This window comes from Brachyhypopomus gauderio, chromosome 8 (genome assembly GCF_052324685.1).
Source record: "Brachyhypopomus gauderio isolate BG-103 chromosome 8, BGAUD_0.2, whole genome shotgun sequence".
In the NCBI taxonomy this organism is placed as follows: domain Eukaryota; kingdom Metazoa; phylum Chordata; class Actinopteri; order Gymnotiformes; family Hypopomidae; genus Brachyhypopomus; species Brachyhypopomus gauderio.
Window position 1 is genome coordinate 6,507,695 of NC_135218.1, and position 17,453 is coordinate 6,525,147.

At 47.3% G+C, this 17,453-nt stretch overlaps 1 protein-coding gene across 1 annotated transcript in view; it reads right to left on the bottom strand.

The window, feature by feature from the left end:
* Positions 1–17,453, bottom strand: part of cntn6 (contactin 6) — a 77,442-nt gene that overhangs the window by 31,469 nt on the left and 28,520 nt on the right. The window contains exon 2 of the mRNA XM_077014060.1: positions 2,331–2,481. Within this exon, the coding sequence (XP_076870175.1) occupies positions 2,331–2,391 (61 nt within the window). The 5' untranslated portion in view covers positions 2,392–2,481. The remainder of the gene's footprint in view (positions 1–2,330; positions 2,482–17,453) is intronic.

Below are 17,453 nucleotides of genomic sequence, written 5' to 3' on the forward strand. Positions count from 1 at the left end.
ACGCAAATCTGCGTGCAGACACACTCGTGTGAATGCGACGTGTCGCCCATGTACGCTCTCCCTGCAGTTTTCTGTACGAACATTCAGCCCCGCCTGCTCCTCCATTTACCTATTTGGAAAGGAGCCATTTCCCGCATGGTGTTTTTTGCCTCTCTTTCTGATTATCCCTCGTCCTCGTCCTGGCATGAATCACCTCCTCTTTCTCTTTGAGCAGATGAACTTCTGTTTTTTACAGGTCCCTAACCTTGACAAGGACATAGTGAAGTGCTCCCTCCTGCATTTCGCTAATGGAAATTGCCAGGCCTGTTTGCCCGGGGTGAGGGCCTCACGTCTCCAGACTCGGCGGGATGCGCCGCCCCCCCCCCCCCCCCCTTTCCTCCTAGTTTTTATGTGTCCTTTATAAACGAGATGAAATTGACGATCCATTTAAAGCTTGTGGCGGGTGATGCCACTTTTTTGCATGCGACAGGACCCAGGGGAGGAACTTCACAATCACCACTTCTTCTAAATATGCAGCAGATGTGGAGTTAAGATGCCAGAGAAGTAGATTAAGGGAGGGGACTTGTGCCAGGGCTCGCCAGAGGATGGAGGTGGTGTCCTGCTCACCGTAAGTCACACGTTAGACACATTTATGCATTAGATTGGCTGTGGTTCTCCCAATATAGATGTAAATACACCTGACCTAAAGCTGATATTTAGTTATTTAACCTTATTGTAATTTGAAACCCACCATGAGTCGAAACTGTCACTTACTTTCAGCACTCTATGCAAATGACTACAACTTCAATGACTAGTAATCTAGGCCTAGTGTTAAATTAAACATTATCAATTTCTGTTTTTAATGGAATTGTCTAATTCACTGTGTCAAGCAGACAATGAGGAAAAACCTATTCTACATTTGGTCAAAATAGTCTTAGCAATTAGCTAACTGCTTAGTTATTCTATCTATGTTATTATCATATGCATAATTTAATATGTTTAAACTACTGTACCTACATTCTTGAGCTATTTTACGTGTAATGTTATTATCCACTGTTACTCTACCCTCCATTTCTAATGAAAAATAGATTTAATCCAGGGATCAATTCCTAGATGCATTCCTATAAATTGTGGTAATCTTTTCAGCTTGATCAGTTTAAATCACATCCCTGGAATTGTCAGCGCTTCAGAATTGCATTTCATGGATCTGGATATGACCGGCTGTGTGTTTCTGTATAGAATTCCACACGGCCGCCATCCACGTTCGTGAAATAGCATCAGACATACTAACATATGTTGATATGAACTAAAAAACACATCCACCAGGACCAAGCTTCTGCGGGTCGGGCTCCGTCAGCTCTGAGGACCGGAAGCCCGGCGTCTTTTCTCCCACCTCGTTCCGGCATTGAGAGCAGCTTGCCTCGTGGGGTTTTATCCCTGTTTACTAAACACGCTGTCGGAGCATATGGCTGCGCGATCAAAGGCAGGCACCTGCGGCTGAAAAACGAGCATCCCCCGCCGCCCGCTCCTGTGGCGGGCCACAACCGCCGTGGCGGCCGCGCTGAGGGGCGGCGGCTGATGGGGCTTAAACGGAGCACCTGCCGCTCGAGGATTGCACGACCCCTCGCAGCACCAAAGTACGGCGGCGAGGATTCTGAACGCCGGGAGCTTTGTACTGCAAACAAGCGTGCGGGGGGTCTGCCAAGGTTACGTTCCAAGCAACCCGCCGATCACACAACCGAAGCCGAGAGAGCTTGTTGCCTTTCGTATTGTGTTTGTTTGTATAAAATGATGCAGGGTGCATTTGTTAGCACCCGAATACAGCTCTGGTGCGCTTAGGGCCCGCTTGGCAAAACGATTGAGGGACACCGTACTTTCCAACACCTTTGCAGTAGCAGATTGCTTTATGCTTAGGATTGTGTTCATACAACAGAGCAGCATCGCTGATCCCAGACCTGTTGAGATTTTCTAGCCATGTTAGCAGAGATGCAACTGATCCTACATCAGCATTCCTGCTCATTTTTTGAATACATCTTAACTGTGTCAAGGAGAACTGGGAAATCTAAGTCAGAACATATTCAGTGAATTATTTTTAATGTGTTTAAAGGTAAACTAATCTAGCTAGTGCACTAACCATTACTTAAATAAAATAAAAAGATCGGACGAAAATGTTTAAGGAATTATTCCACGAAGACATTAAAAAACGAGGCCTGCTGAGGCGAGCGTAGGAACGCGTTTGAAGATGAAGAAGGAAGCCGATGAGACGTAGCGGAATAAAGCGCCGTCCTCCCCTGAAGAGGGGACTGTGCAGACCGGGTGGGGTATCAAAGGCTGCTCGAGGGACATCATACCTGCGAGGTGGCACTTGAGTGACAGCAGGATTAAGAGTTCCCATGGCAACAAGATCTTCATCTTCCGAGGTCACAGTTTCGGTTTTATTCCCATCCAACTGCCAGAGCGCGAGAGACGCGGCGTTCCTGCGCAGGAATCAGCTCTCGTTAGCTGCAGGAGTGGGAGAGACGGAGAGAGAAAAAAGACGGAGCATGTTTAGAGGAAGGTGGGGGAGCAGGTGGGTGCGGTTGTACCCACACATGCACACACCTAAAGCGCGTAAAGGAGAACCAGGATATTAATCATTCATATACATCCAAATAAGCGGAGGCCGAATCTCAGGCGAGTCAGAATCTCAGCTGATCTACCGTGGGCCGGTGTTTAGAGCACACCTGCAGCGGTGCTATTCTCCGGAGAGGGAGCGAGGAGGAGGAGGAGGAAGGAGGAGGAAGCTTACAGCAGTAGCTCACGGCTGCAGGATCTTGGCGCACAGGCTGGAAGGTGATGTTTGAACAACGCTAAAACTCGCGGCTTCCTGGGCTGGGCCGCACCAACAGACCAAGACCAAGACCAGACCAGACCTGCTGTGTATCTGAAGAACATTTGATATAGGAGACAGCACATGTTGACAATGATGGAGGACATGCAACCAGTGGGTCACATATGGGAGACCCTGATTCTCATGCACGTTTTGATCATGTCCACTTATGAGTCCCATACACGAGACGCTTTAATTTCTGACCATCATTGTTTTATATTTACAAATGAGGCATGATTAAAAATTAATAAGATGGTATTTGTGTGGAATTTCAGAACTGCTGAATAACATTACAGTCATCCATGCTCCTATTTACCATGTGAGGTTTCTATGGCTCATTTTCGTGATGAGTCTCTACTGTGCCCGACCCCAGATGAGGTGTCACTCACAATACGCAGAAGTCTAAACTTTGCAGTTTAACAAAGGCATCAACAAATGTTCTCCAGTATGTCCTTTTTTGCCCACATCACAGCTTAGCCAGACATATCTCCTTTCATGTATATTTATAACAGCGGGTTTTCAGTTGGAAAGGAATGAAATATTATCTGTTGTTTAGCACTTTTACCCTCTGAATAATACACTCTCTCCCTCTCCACTCGTGTCCCAAATGAACTGTAGAACTGAACTGAGAAGTGCATAAGAAATAACTTGTCCTCGCATATCACTCAAGCCTTGAGATCTGCAGGCTTGCAGTCGCTTCAGATGCACACATTACTGGACCACAATGCCAGTTCAGCTCACTAATATCTGAGCAGTTGGTGTTTTCTGGAGAAATAGCAGAAATATGCATTTACCTGTACTCTCAGTACAGAAGTTATATGCATGTATAGATGCAATTAAGGTTCTAAAATCTGTCAAGAATTTTTAATGAACTTTACATAATCTAAGTTCAATTTAGGTACAGAAGTTTTTGATGTAGTTTAGTGGAGCGGAACAAAGATTCTCTCTCATTCTCATTGAACATTGTTCCATTAATATGTCAAATCTCTGGTATTGTTCCAAGCCCTTTTCACGGAGCTTCTCGACGGCTGTGTGATCGTTGGCCAGGAAATGAAAAGAACTGACCAGGAAAGAAAAATGAGCCAGGATCAGATCGGAGATGGAGGGACAGATTAAATTAGATGGGATTGATCATGTTCCTATATTATCTGCTCCGAGGGCAGAGGGACCACGAGGCCTGACCTTCAAACCCTCCATCACTTCACTCATCTCTATTGATTCGCAATCCATTTTTTTTACCTCATGCTTCTTCTTCCTTTTCTTCTTTTTTTTTGTCATTTTGTCCCATTGGGCCACTATGAGTCTCAAGGAAGTCTGGGAGTTGATAACCTCATGTTAACCTGCGTGTATCAGGCCTGGACAGTGAGTAGCTGAAATGGATGCTGGGTAACGGTAGTGAGTACTGAGACTAGGATGAGCACCCTTTGACCTGGTTGGAGTCTCGGAGGAGCTCTAGCTCAATTGACATGACTTCCTTTAATTGTATTGTCCAACCGTGGTGCATTTTGGAGAGATCGGGGGTGGGTTGGTTGTTTTATAGCCCACTAGATCCATACAAGTGTTCACTCCAAAACAAGCCATTTACAACATATGTGCTATAAATACTATACAGAAAGGTTTCCTCTGCTCATACTGCAATGCACATTAGTTCTGCTCATGACCCTAGCATTCCTTGGACTGAGGCGATAGGGAAGAAGAAACGGGCAGAAATGACGGCCTGCTCATGACCTCCATTCAAAAGGCAAAGCAGGCCAACTGAAGCTTCAGGCATTACTGCTGTTCCCCGCGGTTCACACATTTGACAGTCGCCCATGCTGATGTTCTAATATGAAAGGAAATATCGCAGTAGGCCTTTACTGGGCATGTGTGTGCGGCACCAAAGTGCTGATACGACACAAGATTTCAAATGTCACAGGGTCGCAGCGCAACACAAGCCTACATTCGAGCCCCAAGCGCTACGACCACTGACGCCGCTGTTATCCCACGCTTTCTCCAAGTGGCCCGAGCGTTCAGGGGTTTTATGCTACCTGACTGAAAACTTGTCTTTGTACGTTTTAGTCGTGGCAACCCTTCTCAAGTGCATTCTGTGCTGATGGCATTTTGTACCGTTGAGCCGTGCATCTATTATGTCCTTGTTTTTTCCTTCCCTTAAATCTGTTATAAGTAAAATATTATTATTATATATTATTATTTTATATATTGCAGAGGAGATAATGTAGGATCACAAGTAGGCAAATCAGTGATGACACAAACACTGAGACAGGTGTCAGAACCAGGTGAAACTACTACAGTAATTAGGGGTAGGAATGCCCTACTACAGTGTGTGAGAGCTGCCCTCCTGCATGACTGACATCTAACTACAATTTAACACACCTGATCCAGTTAATTATGGCTTTTAGTAATATATGAACATTTGAGCCAGGTGGGTTGAAACCAAACCCTACAGGGCGGTATATCACCAGGACTGAAATTGTCCTCCCCTGCAATAGAAAAACGACTTAATGAACTACAGTGACAAAGAGGGGGATATAAACAGGGGGGGTTGGGGGGGGGGGGGGTTAAAGAAATGCTAAAATCAGAAACAGGTGTTGGTGATAAAGAAGCAGAGATAGGGAGTAGCCAGAACAATGTGGAATTCCTGCACTGTGGTTCTGTCCAGAACTGTATTGCCATATACCATTCAGTGCTGACATCTTCATGTCGGTCTACGCATACTTACTCCAAAAGCCAAAGACACCAAAGTCTGAGTGAAATGACAGGAAAGCTGGTATCTCATAGTTATCTTCTCATTTTTAACCAAGAGTACTTTGGGATTCAGAGTGACATCTTCCTTCTCAAGCACTTAAGCACAAATTCACATTTCCTCTGATTCTGCACTGACTCCTCAGAGTGCAAGAGCTTAAATAACCAGTATAGCCTTTTTTGTTGTTTTAAGCCTGCCTGATTGGTTGCACATGAAAGCAAACCTGTCACATGGCCCGTTAACGAAGTTGCTCTTTATAACGTGCCATTTAAGAATACAGCATACCTGTCATTTAAAAATACAGCAGGCATGTGGTTTAAAAGGTTACGGCTAGACATCCTTCCCAGAAAAATCACTGCTTAACTCTTTTTTTGTTCCATATTATCATGTATATTAAACTGGTGTATAACTAATCAAGCTTCCTACTGAATAGTCAAGATAACCAACATGCAATATTCAAAACCAAAATACTTTCATGCTGCTTATATGAAATTTGGCAGATGAGTGCTACTCAATGGGTAGCATCTGATCTGTCTCACAGCTGCGAGGCCACAATATGGATTTCATTACAAGCAAATGACATCTCCATTAGACAATTAGGTCATACCAGAACACTGGTAATACTTTACACGGAGTGTGTCTATATTCATAACATCTTACATAAATACTTCATATTGCATTGATGAATGTTCACTCATGAAATATTACTCATGAACACTCATGAAATATTAATGTTTTTAATGTTTACTCAGGCTCCATATATTCTACTATACAATAAAAATCTCCATATTATTAGAATATAAAGTAGATAGCATGCTGATGTCACGCTGCTCTACAGAACTCGACTCCCCACGATGCCCCAGATTATCCAGGACACCAGAGATCAGCTTCTCCAGAGGACCAACTGGCTTCATCTGTGTCTAGTCAGCTGCAGTGTATGTAAACTTGTCCGGTCCGCTTCCTCTGAGCGAGGTACTGCTGATACTCCGTACCAAGCGTTATCTCCGGACCGTTATCTCCGCACCGTTATCTCTGTGTACTCGACCCTGCCTGTTTTTTGGATTTCACCTTGTTGGTTTTGCCCCTGTGTGATGATGAATGTTTCCTGCCTATCTGGTTAGAAGTTTGCCTGTCCGTCTTTACTCTTTGAGAACCCCCCTGGCGTTCTAGTTTGCTCTGTACTGGTTTTAACTTTCGCTTGTCTGCTGTTTACATTTTGGATTTTCCAAACTGGTGCCAAAGCCTGCTCCCTATCACACACATTCCCTTAGATAATTAAATGTCATATGAATATATGAATGAGAGTTGATTTTCAGTTCTGACTGAAAGCATAGCGTATTGTGGACTTATGAGCATCTATACGAATAAATGTATACTGCAATCTATTTTATTGTAATATTAAAAGGAAATACTTAATAAATGTTTGTGTAACTACGTTTATGAAAGTGTAAGGTAGACACCCATCATGAAAACTTGAAGAAGCTACAGACGTTTTACAACCTTGAATAGTAAATCAACGTAACCCTTCTAGTCGTACTATCTTGATCGAAACAAGCGTTGGTTTATAACTCACCTAAAGCCTAAATGGCTATGAATAAACTGCAACAAGGCACTGTTTGTAAAAGTTGGATGGTTGACTGTTGAGAGGTCTGGCAGAAGCTTTAAGATATATTTCCACAGGATGTCTAACAAGTCCCATACGTCTTCGGTCATTAATGTCACACCGAGATGATCGATGCTCGTTTCTGTTATGTGGCATCAGCTGTCCACACGCCTCCTGAGTAGGACCAGCTTGCTTTTAGTTCTTGCTGTGCCCACATCCTCTCCTCCAAGCTCTCAGAGCCCAAAAGAAGAAGAAGAAGAAAAAGGACCCTGTACATCTGTACTGAGCCAGATATGGCACGATAATATGTGTCAAGATGTAGTGTCTGTGTCGAATTATCTCTTTGACAAGAGAGCAGCGCTCCATTTTAATGATGCATGGGGTCCTGGCCGTCCTCTGGGAGGGAGTGTTTCTTGGCTATTGTCCAGCAAAGGAAAACGTAAAAAGTAGTTGATCACGACCCTTCCATGATTAATTTATATACCAGGGAAAAATTACAATGGTAATAATTCTTGTGCTCGGTGAACGGCGGTCGCAGGTGTTGGAAATACGGAGTGGGATGAAGTCTGGCTAATGGTGCCTGAAGGGGGTGTGATCTGTCAGGGATAATCTCCAATAATACTGGGACATGGATAATGTGCAACCCCCCTACCCATCCAACCCCCCAACACACACACACACACACACATGCAGTGGCTGCAGATGAAGAGATTTCATTGCAGCCTCTATGAAACCGGCGGAAGATTGTGACGATGGTCATGCCGCTGGTTCCAGCGAGCACACCGGCGGATCTGCTCAGAGCCACGGCGTGAATCCACAGTGAATCACACAGTGATTCAGGAAGGCAGCATGTGGCGTGCTGCTGTTTTGTCTACATCGCCAGCTGCCAAAACCTCACCCATCGTCAAACGGAAGCTAATGTCTCTCATCATGAGCACACCCAAATGATACATGAGGTGATACAAGTATATATCAGCTTAAGAGCCAGGGGAGGGGAGCTGTGGGTATATTCATGGGGATTGGACATGAATCTGTCAGTGTGATTGGGGTGTCCCAGTCCAGCGCTAGGCTAACCTTCATAAGCGATTCTCAGTCAAGGTGTGGCGCTCTGCCAGCAATTCATCACTGTCACGGCGTGGGAAAGGGGGGGGATACCTCACCTTCATCACTGTACGCTTAAACTGCACATAATGCATGAAATATGAACCAATGAATCACACACACTGAATCAGATCTGAGCAACACTAATTATGAAATGTCATATCTGCCCAAACCATCGCTATACGGTGCATTCATCCCCCGCAGTTATGGGATTCTAGATTGATTACCGTGTCATGCCATATTTTAATAAAAGTGCTTACTTCAGTATATGACTTTTTAATTAAGGTGAAAGTGGATGGATTGGCTTTGCATAAGCATTTTCTTTTGACACAATACAACATAATATGGCAGCATTTTTTTTTTTTACAAATACCAATGATGCCTGCACCATCATTTTCTAAGTCCACTCAATTTCAACGCAAATTTTATAATGTGGTTCTGAGGCTTTTAAATATTCAATAGTGCATCCAAAGAAATCAAAAATAAATTTTTGAAAAAAAAAAAAGAATATGTGGCACCTGAAATATCAAAAAAACTAGGCAAATCTACACAGTAGATGGCATTTTGGATTATTCCAATTTGTACTATGCATTTATTAGTTGAAGTCACAGCTAACAACATTTTTAACACATAGCCCTTTAGGTGTCTTGTTTATGTGCATTTCAGCAGTGGAGAAGTAGTCACAAATGTTTGACAAAATCATTACCTTTGAGAAAATAACATAACAGGTTTCCCACAGAAAATGAAAATCAGAAAATAAGTCTTGTTATTATCTGTGGTGTTTATCCAGAGAAAGAAATGTGACACTTTTGATTAGGTCTCCTATGCCTCTGATTATTCTCTTGAGCAAAAAAGTACCATAATTAAACATTTCTCTTTTTAAGTTTCAATAATCCTAACACACATTGTGCTCAGAGTAGCCAAGATTGCTAAACCTGCCAATGTTTAAAAAAATAACAGAGTACAAACCTAAAAGGTGTTTTATTCAAACTCAAGTCAAGCCTGTCTTTTCTTCACACTCATTAGTCTAGCAGCTATACATTACAGTGTTCCTCATGTAGCTTATTTTGTGGGACTGTACAAAAAATAGTTTCTCTTTTTTGACAAAAACATACATGGACTGTTTAGAGTTCTGTAAAGTTATTTCTTTGACAATACAGTCTAACGAAGCTAGCTAGTTAATCGACTGGTTGAAAGACCCTGAACATATAATCAGCCAAGCAAAGAGCAAAAACAATTAAGGTATCAAGGCTGTGTGAATTTGAATTCAGTCCTTAATGTTTGTGCTACAAGCTAGCTACTGTAATGTTAGGCCGAGGGGAGACGCCCACTCCCACAAATGCACAACACTATCATGTTGACCTGTTGTTTTTTGTTGGACTGATTCAAACTCTGAATAAGTCTCCCCCCACACCTCCACAACCCACTCCCCTGCTCACAGACACACCTCTACAACCCCACTCCCCTGCTCACAGACACACCTCTACAACCCCACTCCCCTGCTCACAGACACACCTCTACAACCCCACTCCCCTGCTCACAGACACCTCTACAGCCCCACTCCCCTGCTCACAGACACACCTCCACAACCCCACTCCCCTGCTCACAGACACACCTCTACAACCCCACTCCCCTGCTCACAGACACACCTCTACAACCCCACTCCCCTGCTCACAGACACACCTCTACAACCCCACTCCCCTGCTCACAGACACCTCTACAGCCCCACTCCCCTGCTCACAGACACACCTCCACAACCCCACTCCCCTGCTCACAGACACACCTCTACAACCCCACTCCCCTGCTCACAGACACCTCCACAACCCACTCCCCTGCTCACAGACACACCTCCACAACCCCACTCCCCTGCTCACAGACACACCTCTACAACCCCACTCCCCTGCTCACAGACACACCTCCACAACCCACTCCCCTGCTCACAGATACACCTCTACAACCCCACTCCCCTGCTCACAGACACCTCTACAGCCCCACTCCCCTGCTCACAGACACACCTCCACAACCCCACTCCCCTGCTCACAGACACACCTCTACAACCCCACTCCCCTGCTCACAGACACACCTCCACAACCCACTCCCCTGCTCACAGACACACCTCTACAACCCCACTCCCCTGCTCACAGACACCTCTACAGCCCCACTCCCCTGCTCACAGACACACCTCCACAACCCACTCCCCTGCTCACAGACACACCTCTACAACCCCACTCCCCTGCTCACAGACACCTCTACAGCCCCACTCCCCTGCTCACAGACACACCTCCACAACCCCACTCCCTTGCTCACAGACACACCTCTACAACCCCACTCCCCTGCTCACAGACACACCTCCACAACCCACTCCCCTGCTCACAGACACACCTCTACAACCCACTCCCCTGCTCACAGACACCTCTACAGCCCCACTCCCCTGCTCACAGACACACCTCCACAACCCCACTCCCCTGCTCACAGACACACCTCCACAACCCCACTCCCCTGCTCACAGACACACCTCTACAACCCCACTCCCCTGCTCACAGACACACCTCCACAACCCACTCCCTTGCTCACAGACACACCTTTACAACCCCACTCCCCTGCTCACAGACACACCTCCACAACCCACTCCCCTGCTCAGACACACCTCTACAACCCCACTCCCCTGCTCACAGACACACCTCTACAACCCACTCCCCTGCTCACAGACACACCTCTACAACCCATTCCCCTGTTCAGACACACCTCTACAACCCCACTCCCCTGCTCACAGACACACCTCTACAACCCACTCCCCTGCTCACAGACACACCTCTACAACCCACTCCCCTGCTCACAGACACACCTCTACAACCCACTCCCCTGCTCACAGACACACCTCTACAACCCACTCCCCTGCTCACAGACACACCTCTACAACCCATTCCCCTGTTCAGACACACCTCCACAACCCACTCCCCTGCTCACAGACACACCTCTACAACCCCACTCCCCTGCTCACAGACACCTCTACAGCCCCACTCCCCTGCTCACAGACACACCTCCACAACCCCACTCCCCTGCTCACAGACACACCTCTACAACCCCACTCCCCTGCTCACAGACACACCTCCACAACCCACTCCCCTGCTCACAGACACACCTCTACAACCCCACTCCCCTGCTCACAGACACCTCTACAGCCCCACTCCCCTGCTCACAGACACACCTCCACAACCCACTCCCCTGCTCACAGACACACCTCTACAACCCCACTCCCCTGCTCACAGACACCTCTACAGCCCCACTCCCCTGCTCACAGACACACCTCCACAACCCCACTCCCTTGCTCACAGACACACCTCTACAACCCCACTCCCCTGCTCACAGACACACCTCCACAACCCACTCCCCTGCTCACAGACACACCTCTACAACCCACTCCCCTGCTCACAGACACCTCTACAGCCCCACTCCCCTGCTCACAGACACACCTCCACAACCCCACTCCCCTGCTCACAGACACACCTCCACAACCCCACTCCCCTGCTCACAGACACACCTCCACAACCCCACTCCCCTGCTCACAGACACACCTCTACAACCCCACTCCCCTGCTCACAGACACACCTCCACAACCCACTCCCTTGCTCACAGACACACCTTTACAACCCCACTCCCCTGCTCACAGACACACCTCCACAACCCACTCCCCTGCTCAGACACACCTCTACAACCCCACTCCCCTGCTCACAGACACACCTCTACAACCCATTCCCCTGTTCAGACACACCTCTACAACCCACTCCCCTACTCACAGACACACCTCCACAACCCACTCCCCTGCTCACAGACACACCTCCACAACCCCACTCCCCTGCTCACAGACACACCTCCACAACCCCACTCCCCTGCTCACAGACACACCTCTACAACCCACTCCCCTGCTCACAGACACACCTCTACAACCCACTCCCCTGCTCACAGACACACCTCTACAACCCATTCCCCTGTTCAGACACACCTCTACAACCCACTCCCCTACTCACAGACACACCTCCACAACCCACTCCCCTGCTCACAGACACACCTCCACAACCCCACTCCCCTGCTCACAGACACACCTCCACAACCCCACTCCCCTGCTCACAGACACACCTCTACAACCCCACTCCCCTGCTCACAGACACCTCCACAACCCACTCCCCTGCTCACAGACACACCTCCACAACCCCACTCCCCTGCTCACAGACACACCTCTACAACCCCACTCCCCTGCTCACAGACACACCTCCACAACCCACTCCCCTGCTCACAGACACACCTCTACAACCCCACTCCCCTGCTCACAGACACCTCTACAGCCCCACTCCCCTGCTCACAGACACACCTCCACAACCCCACTCCCCTGCTCACAGACACACCTCTACAACCCCACTCCCCTGCTCACAGACACACCTCCACAACCCACTCCCCTGCTCACAGACACACCTCTACAACCCCACTCCCCTGCTCACAGACACCTCTACAGCCCCACTCCCCTGCTCACAGACACACCTCCACAACCCACTCCCCTGCTCACAGACACACCTCTACAACCCCACTCCCCTGCTCACAGACACCTCTACAGCCCCACTCCCCTGCTCACAGACACACCTCCACAACCCCACTCCCTTGCTCACAGACACACCTCTACAACCCCACTCCCCTGCTCACAGACACACCTCCACAACCCACTCCCCTGCTCACAGACACACCTCTACAACCCACTCCCCTGCTCACAGACACCTCTACAGCCCCACTCCCCTGCTCACAGACACACCTCCACAACCCCACTCCCCTGCTCACAGACACACCTCCACAACCCCACTCCCCTGCTCACAGACACACCTCTACAACCCCACTCCCCTGCTCACAGACACACCTCCACAACCCACTCCCTTGCTCACAGACACACCTTTACAACCCCACTCCCCTGCTCACAGACACACCTCCACAACCCACTCCCCTGCTCAGACACACCTCTACAACCCCACTCCCCTGCTCACAGACACACCTCTACAACCCACTCCCCTGCTCACAGACACACCTCTACAACCCACTCCCCTGCTCACAGACACACCTCTACAACCCACTCCCCTGCTCACAGACACACCTCTACAACCCATTCCCCTGTTCAGACACACCTCTACAACCCACTCCCCTACTCACAGACACACCTCCACAACCCACTCCCCTGCTCACAGACACACCTCCACAACCCCACTCCCCTGCTCACAGACACACCTCCACAACCCCACTCCCCTGCTCACAGACACACCTCTACAACCCCACTCCCCTGCTCACAGACACCTCTACAACCCACTCCCCTGCTCACAGACACACCTCCACAACCCCACTCCCCTGCTCACAGACACACCTCTACAACCCACTCCCCTACTCACACACACACCTCTACAACCCACTCCCTTGCTCACAGACACACCTCTACAACCCACTCCCCTGCTCACAGACACCTCTACAACCCACTCCCCTGCTCACAGACACACCTCCACAACCCCACTCCCCTGCTCAAAGACACACCTCCACAACCCCACTCCCCTGCTCACAGACACACCTCCACAACCCACTCCCCTGCTCACAGACACACCTCTACAACCCCACTCCCCTGCTCACAGACACACCTCTACAACCCACTCCCCTGCTCACAGACACACCTCTACAACCCCACTCCCCTGCTCACAGACACACCTCCACAACCCACTCCCCTGCTCACAGACACACCTCTACAACCCCACTCCCCTGCTCACAGACACACCTCTACAACCCACTCCCCTGCTCACAGACACACCTCCACAACCCCACTCCCCTGCTCACAGACACACCTCTACAACCCCACTCCCCTGCTCACAGACACACCTCCACAACCCCACTCCCCTGCTCACAGACACACCTCTACAACCCACTCCCCTGCTCATAGACACACCTCCACAACCCACTCCCCTGCTCACTGACACACCTCTACAACCCCACTCCCCTGCTCACAGACACACCTCTACAACCCACTCCCCTGCTCACAGACACACCTCTACAACCCCACTCCCCTGCTCACAGACACACCTCTACAACCCCACTCCCCTGCTCACAGACACACCTCTACAACCCACTCCCCTGCTCACAGACACATCTCTCCTACCTCAGCATACCTCATTTTCTCCACCCTATAAAACACTGCAGGTCCCGTTCTTCAGTGCTGTGATTCCTCCAGCCTACCCTGAGAAAGCCAGTGTACGGCTCAGCTTTGTACTTCCAATCAACCCACTGGTGAGAAGCTGCAGCCAATCGCACACTGCGTACTCAACCAGAAACCACAGCCCCCTGGGGGACTGCGTCGGGTGAAGGACGGGGACAGAGGACAACACCCAGGACAGAGTGCAATCCAACACTGGCATACGGTCATTCACACAAACACTCAGGCCAGGACAATTTTTAGGGTAGTTACATTTGACCAAACCTGCATGTGTTTGGACTGTGGGGGGAGACTTATTCAGAGGTCAACATGATAGTCTTGTGCATTTGTTGGTGTGTCTTTCTTGACCTTGAAGGATGACTCGCTCCAACGAAAGACCAGTGCACCAGTTATGGATATGAGCCAGGATGCATTGGTACACCAACCGGGGAGGAAAAATTATAATGATGGTTATGACAAAATCACCTGTGGTTGCTTTAAATTGCTTCATATGATTTGAATGCTGCATGCATTCCAAGTCCCAGCACACAGCACTTATAGCCAAAATGAATGCATCGGCTGTCCAGTCAGGTAAGATAATAAAAATAGATTGCTTTCCATTTTACTTAAGTATGCCATTTCATTTGCCATTTCCAGTTTATTCAATGTAAATTAATTTTGATGAGTCAGGGGTACAGTGTTGAAAGATACGCATTAGATAGCTAAAAAGTTATCTTTAAAAAAGTTAATTATTAATTAATCTGTTAATTGTTCTGCTGAATAAATTAATCAAATCTTTGAGTAGCTTAAACTATTCATTATTCATAATAATATAACACTTTTTTTTCTAAATAAACTTAAATTTAACCATAGACCATAATTTTTGCAGCATTTACTGGAATTATACAGATAATCATGTGAATGTTACTTCTCAGCCAAGAATATTTTGGACTCTAATGCTATTATTAATCACGTGACCCTTCCTGTGCACCAAGCCCCTACTGAGGGAGAAATAAATGATGGCATATTCCTCAGTCACAAGTGAGATGGAGAAATCTTTAAAAAATTGAGGTGTTTGTCTTCCATTTGTGCTACACACCAAACACACTAATTACAAAACAGAAAAGTTTTGCCATAATTTTAGAGGAAAAGCAGAAATCTGACCTCATTGCTGAGCTTTGAGACAAGCCTTGTCTCCTAAATAAACATCTCTTAATATTTTCATTTTTCTTATTTTAACTTTTAGTCAATTGTGTTTGTTTTGCAGAATGCTCACTTTTTGTGCTTTTTAAATAAATTATGCTAAAATATGAACATGGGATACACTGTACACACACACACACACACACACACACACACAGAGCTCTGCCAGTGTCCTCAACTCATTGAGTGTGCTAACATAGTTAGCAGCGTGTGCACCACTGAAAGCCACTGGAGGCCTGTTAGCATGACCTCATTTGCACAATTGCTCGCTGGCCCATGCTGGCCTTCCTTCATTATTAGCGACGTTGGCTCTTCTGGGGTGACGTAATGCCTTAGCCGCCGTGGCCTCTGCTAAGCCCCAGCATCCGTCCTCGTTTACGCAGTGAAATGAATCAGGGGCTCCCTGACAGTCGATCGAGTGCGTCCGGCACACCCTCCCTCTGCCTCCCCGCAGCCGAAGACAGCTGTCGGCCTCAGCGAGGGGGCTAATCTGGCGCGTGTGAGCTGAATCGGAGCGCGACCCTCGGCCGGACATCTTTAAATGGGCCCGCCGTCTTCCAGACCACTCCTGGTCCGCAAACACACCCTTGCCCGGCCTCTTGGCGGGGAGCTAGCTCTCTGCCCAGCCTCTTTGTGCTGCACCGTATTATTACCCAGTGGATCGGGCTGCATCTTGCTTTCTGAGAGCCAATGCTTCCTCTCCTTGCTTTGTTTTATTGTTTTATTTCAGTGCTAAGGCACAACACAGGTCAACACAGGTATGGGTACAGAAAGGACTGTTTCCCATGGAGACATGTGAGTAAAAAAAAATAAAGAAAATTCTGAGCATAAGGACAAAAAAGCAGAAATAGCTGTGGGAAAGGTAGCATGAAGTGAACCAGAGAGCTGTGAGTTATGGCCATCATAATCCCCCTCCCCCCAAAAAGACTTACCTCACTGCTCACACCAGGTATTGACGGATCGAGCTCGTAACCGAGTGAAGGTTGTAATTTAGACGCACATTTCAGACACACATTTTCATTACACGATGGGGCATAACATCCTTACCATAGATGTCAAAGGACACCTATTTGTTCAGAGACAAATTTATAGCTTTTTGTGACAAACGTATACACAAATGTATACACAGAATGTTTAATGAGAAAGTGTGAACGAATATATCATTAGTGATTCATACTGCAAGAGAAAACTGCTTTGTAACTTGTAATATGATTCCTATCACAATGTACATGATTTTGGAGAAAGTGATCTTCATCTCCCCATTAATTCTGCTTCATTTCAACGTGGAAAATAATATGTGGAGATACAGTGTTCTTGTATATGTATTTATATTAAACTCCACTACACTACATTTAGCAATTTTAGCAATTAGACTACATTGAAATTATAATATGGAAAGCAATTTTTAAAGAAAATGAACTGCCTTGGGTCATTTGAGTTGCCCTAATTACTTTTCCTGCATGTGTGTCATAAACAATCTAAGATACAACAATTTAAGTTACATGCAATTATGAGACTGGTATGCACCGATTGGTTTACCTAAAGCAGTTAGGTAAATTCAGCATCCCATTACAATGAAACTGTGATGCCAGAGAACATTTTTACCATTGGAATAGGTCAATGCACAGGATGACAGGGTTACGGGAATTATTTAGTCCAAAATGCAACTAACAGTGAGTGAAAGAGGACAATGTGATAACTGATGGATATCCACTTCTAGCTACTGCTAGCAACATTGCCTATTTAA